This window comes from Dipteris shenzhenensis, chromosome 1 (genome assembly GCF_047967505.1).
Source record: "Dipteris shenzhenensis isolate YYH24624 ecotype China chromosome 1, Dip_SZ_1.0, whole genome shotgun sequence".
In the NCBI taxonomy this organism is placed as follows: domain Eukaryota; kingdom Viridiplantae; phylum Streptophyta; class Polypodiopsida; order Gleicheniales; family Dipteridaceae; genus Dipteris; species Dipteris shenzhenensis.
The window spans coordinates 2,330,268-2,335,095 of record NC_141596.1 but is presented as its reverse complement, the minus strand read 5'-3'; the positions used below and the strand labels follow the sequence as shown (position 1 = coordinate 2,335,095).

Here is a 4,828-nt window from a genome sequence, read left to right as displayed (position 1 = left end):
TTTTTCAAACTCTGCATCACTCTCCAAACTGGCATGGATTTTTCTTTTGCCTTCTCACTCTTTCTATGATCTCTCAATTTACTCACATAAGATTCAAGACAGTAGATGTCACCCCTGCACTGAATCTGTAGCTCTGAGCAATGTTCAAGTTGTAGCCGATGGCATAAGGCCAAAAATTCGACTACTAGTATACACTCTTCACACAAATTAAGAGAATTATTATATTTATATGCGGGAATTATTATATTTATCTGCGGATCCTCAAATCGCAATTTTTCAGAGGTTGACGAGACTCTCAGAGAGGAGTAACGGTTAAGAAAATACACGTGTAACGAACAGTAAAATTCACGTTTGTATTTTGAAGATTCAAATAGAAAACCTCTTATCCAATTGCTTCCAAACAGTAACAAATGCTCATTTGTAGTCCTAGGAGACACTCCATATTTAAGCCTCGAAACTGAGGTCTTGAAACGCATGATGCTTCTCATTTGTGACTAAGCTCAAAAACCCCGAGTCCTGCAGTGCACTCTGTGAGACACTCTCCTCTTCTGTGATCAGCATAAGACTAGGACCAGAACTCAGCTTCATCAGCCGCAGTTTTGTCCATTTGTGTCAGACCCAAATTCCAAGCTGGGAGATGCACTTGTCTTACTGGCTTTCTTAAGGGCTGGAGAAGCTCAGGAAGACACTAAAACCAGCAGCTATCCTTTGCTCAAACGTCATAGGAGAAATCAGTGATAAATCAAGCATATCGTGATGGACATGCCGGAAAACATCCTTCCTCAGTTGATTGTAATCCTCATCTCAGCAAAGTCTTCAACCAGGCCATCTGTTCTGGTCAATCCACGTGATAAACCTGTTTGCAAATGCTTTGCAAAAAGCATCATAGATATCTCCGGATTTCAGGGCAGTCATGCACCAGAATCACAATGTTGGCAGTATAGCAGGTCCAGACTCGGACACAAAGCTTCAGATTATTTTAGCAGATAATCCATGTGATAATTGACCAAAGCCCTTTGCTGCAGAAAGCAGAGAGTATCTAAAACAGCCTACTAAGTTACAACTCCATGTTCTTACATTTGTAAAGAATTTCTTTTGTTGAGGGATTTTGCACAACTATGATCATACTTATAAGTAACACTATTCAGGATCATTTGCTCTCGTTGCAAATTTATATACCTTCATAAGACTAGAACATATCCAATTTTACAAATTGATTTTTTAGTAAAATGAGAAAAAGAGAACAGGGCAGAAGGGAGCTTGTAAGAAACATAAAACAAAACTAAGAGTAAAAGAGAAAAGAGAAAATTAAAAAACTTGTTGTTATCAGTACCAAAGCATAAGCAACCATATGTGTTTCAAAAGATTTACTCGATTATTGTGCACTACAATTTATATATACCTTCGTAAATCCAATCTTACAAAATAGAGTTTTTGTAAAACAAGCAAAAGAACAATCGAAAGAGAAAAAGAGACCAGGGAAACAGGGGGTTGTAAGAGACAAACAAAACTATGATTATTGTGCACTACAATTACGTACACTACCCATGCCACACATATGATGTTCTCCTCAATACTCTTCCCCCCTACCCCAAAAAGAAGAAAGGAAAAGAAGCCAAAAGACAGATGATAGTGAAAGCGTTGTCTGCTGCACTATAAATAAACAAAATCAAAAGAAATGGCAGGCAATTGAGCTAGCCATTTGGTCAGGCACTGTTGACAAGGTCAAACAAGACAAATGTAAACTTCCCTGTTGCAATACACATACTTCTTCATACATTGATAGAGCACCCATGCACAAGAATTTAAATTTCCATAAGGATGGATCTACCATTTCAATGAATCAAGTAAAATGCTAGAACTCGTCACTAAAATCAAAAATCAAAAATATGTTTAAGAAACTTCAGACAGTCACACATAGTTGCAAACCATGCAGCGACAGGTGGATATACATCATGGCAAACAAAGAGACTTAACGAGATACATTCAAACAAAAGTCTCCATACCGAGTTGCAGATGAGCAGACTGAAACATTATAAAAACTACAGCACCGTTCCAGGCTATTTTGCTTGTGAAGAAAAGATTATTTTGTATTGGTCTCTGCCAAACTAAGAGCTATGTGCAGAGTAGTAGGGCATACACACAAATTACTACGCATACTACTACAATCATATAAACTTGCGATAACTTGGCCAAAGATCTCACAATCAGAAAACTACGTCTGCTACCATGGAGATATTTGCATACAGGAACATGCAAAACTCACACAAAATAAAAGCTGCCAATGCTAACGATGAGAATGCCATGACAGGGTCACACAGCATTAACACCAATGATGCATAGCACCTACGTATTCTGACATAACTGGCCCCTTCATTGGTGTGCAAGGCTGTTTGTAGATCACTTTTCTGTGGTAAATGGGATGTTCTCTGGTAAATTTCAGCAAGCGTAGAGTGGATTGCACCAAATGTATAAACAATAGCCTCGTTACCCCCTACTCTATATGTTTAATACTCATTAAACCAGAGCCCTGATAGTAATGTGAAGTGACTCCTCGGAGAACCAGTCATATAAACCTGGTAAGGTTGCCTCAACTTTCGCTCTGAAATGTGTAAGAGCCGCAGGAGGAGTGGATAAAAAGTGGACAAGAGTTACCCCTGCTTTGGGGTGCCTGTAGTGGGCTGAACGGTTGCCTGGAACAGCACACGAGGCTAAACATCAGCAGGAAATAGAGCTGGGTTTACTGATCAACCTAAACGTGCTCTTTAAAAGGTAGAAAAGGAAGCGATAACCATGGTCTGCAGACCATCTTTTGAAGCATGAAAGTAATACTCCTCCAGCTTATCAGCTGCAAAAGCTCCCACAACCTCCTGGACATGTGCTAGTTGATTTGCTGAAGGCTCCGCTTCATCAACAGGTAAGCGAAGTGGAATTCTTGTTGAAAGCAGAACGTTCTCAAGACAACAATTTGCATATACAACAAGTGACAGATTGTCAACAAACACGGGCAAAGATTTCGCCAGATGACAACTTTCTTCGCTGCAGCCAACAAGGGTAAGCTGAACAACCCAAAGAACTGTAGTTTCACAATTTAGAGTGCATCATCAGTATCTAAGAATACTTGCAGACAACATCTCCGGGAAACTCTACACTATTTCTTAACTTGATACGGAAGATCAATGACTAAGACCTACAGCCTGAATTGACAATTTCACAGATCTTGCTGCTTCCAGCATAGCTTTTAAATATTCTGTTTTGAATCAATCCAGGGTTGTCTGACCTGCAAATTTGTCTGAGCTGCATCAGTTGCATCATACTCAGCCGTTTATGGTCTTTGACGCAGGCCAGACTTGTTTTCGGCCACATAGACCCAGGATTTTCCTTTACTATACCCAAAGCCTCCTTGCCTAAGTTTTCCTTTAGCTGCCAACAAAGCACATAAAGAGAGGACCACAAGAATTACGACCCTCGCAGATCTTGCTTTACTATGCTATTTCTCAAGTAACTCCAATCTGTGCCCTACTGCTCTGTCTCAACAATTTTCACTTTACCGTTGAAGAAAAACACGATTAGACTTTCCCACGATTTCCTTTCAGGACTATATCTACATTTCGTCTGACGCATAAAATAATGTTGGGAAATGAACAATGCAACCCGACGATAGTCTCTCCAACAAAATATAAACGCTAAAACGAAGGAAAGGCAAACAATCCCCCGTACAACTTTTCCATCAGCGGGTACTTACTAAATGGTTAGACGGTCGGTGGAAAGTTTTCAAGTGAGCGGAAGGGCTACATATCCCTTGTGACTCAAATTCAATTGATGCAGAAGGGGAATCGCAACCTCCGGGAGTCACAATATCAGTTAGAGATTCACCCCTGTGCCTCCGCGGGGGAGGAGCAAGGATTCCCGATCTGCACCAATCGAATTCGAGTGACCAGTGAGACTTTACGAGTCACGTCAAGGCTTTGACTGGGGGGGGCGGCCGGAGCTCCAAAACGCGGCTACGGGATGAATCTATCACAAAAAAAAATCCAAAAGCTAGGGAGCAGGGCCAAAAAGGGGAAACAAAACGAAAGAAGGGGGAGGGGGAGAAGAACCTTGGAGAGGGGGGGAGGGAAGCCGGAGTAGGCGATGGTGAGGACGCCTTGCCAAGCGACGAAAAACTGGAGGGGACGAAAGAGGGAAGAGGGGGAGGAAGAGACGAGGGGGAGGAGGAGGGAGGGAGAGGGGAGGGTTTGTGGGTGCTGGGCTTCTTCATGAGAAGAAGAAGCCATCGTCTTATCAAAGCTCCACGTGAACACATCAGAGTCTCCTCTACGGCTTTATTTAGAAGAGCTTATGATGATGATGCAACTTGCACGAATCTTACTTTTTACCCTTGACGTCACTTTGCCTCCTCCTCCTCCTTCCCACCCCTTCCTTGCTTCTCCTTTCCTACTATCGCTTATTACCTTTCCATTCATTCAGCTTCCCACCCAGTACACACACCCGTTGTAAGCTTTCAAAACCTTGCTCACTTTCAAAGAGTCGTGCATGCATCTCTCATACACACTTTGCTCGGGTTGGCTTTACATAAGAGCTCACGTTCCTTGGGATACCCTCGTCGGTGCCCCCTCCCCTCCCCCTTTTGTGTTTCCAACCCTCATGCACAATTGATCACCATTCCTCTCCTTGTTGACTCACAAAGTGTTTATTATGGAGTGGAAACTCAATCCACTAACCTGAATTGGCAAGTAGCAAGAACTCTGGTGAACCAATGTGATTTTGAGTTTTGAGTTTGGGGTCTTGGATGGATTGACCACTCTCATGCTACATGCCTACATGG

At 42.1% G+C, this 4,828-nt stretch overlaps 1 protein-coding gene across 2 annotated transcripts; it reads right to left on the bottom strand.

Annotated features, from left to right (window-relative positions):
- Positions 1-2,262: 2,262 nt before the first annotated feature.
- LOC147905248 (uncharacterized) lies at positions 2,263-4,289 on the bottom strand. Of its 2 annotated transcripts, none has more exons than XM_087395407.1 (4): positions 4,101-4,289; positions 3,281-3,423; positions 2,807-3,039; positions 2,263-2,693 (listed from the first exon to the last, which is right to left on the bottom strand). In XM_087395407.1, the coding sequence occupies exons 1-4, from the start codon at positions 4,275-4,277 to the stop codon at positions 2,518-2,520; spliced, it is 729 nt and encodes a 242-aa protein (XP_087251533.1). In that variant the 5' UTR covers positions 4,278-4,289; the 3' UTR covers positions 2,263-2,517. The 2 variants fall into 2 exon arrangements, with proteins under 2 accessions (XP_087251533.1, XP_087251611.1); XM_087395485.1 differs by having other exon boundaries at positions 2,523-2,693; positions 2,793-3,039.
- Positions 4,290-4,828: the final 539 nt, after the last annotated feature.

What these genes read in the sequence shown, in the direction of transcription:
- LOC147905248 (XM_087395407.1), bottom strand. Translation starts at nt 4,277, where the DNA reads ATGGCTTCTTCTTCTCATGAAGAAGCCCAGCACCCACAAACCCTCCCC. An exon ending in TCCCTCCCCCCCTCTCCAAG is followed by an intron (nt 3,424 to 4,100) that starts GTTCTTCTCCCC and finishes CTTTGTTGGCAG; the next exon opens with CTAAAGGAAAACTTAGGCAA. An exon ending in CAGCTCAGACAAATTTGCAG is followed by an intron (nt 3,040 to 3,280) that starts GTCAGACAACCC and finishes TGTTGGCTGCAG; the next exon opens with CGAAGAAAGTTGTCATCTGG.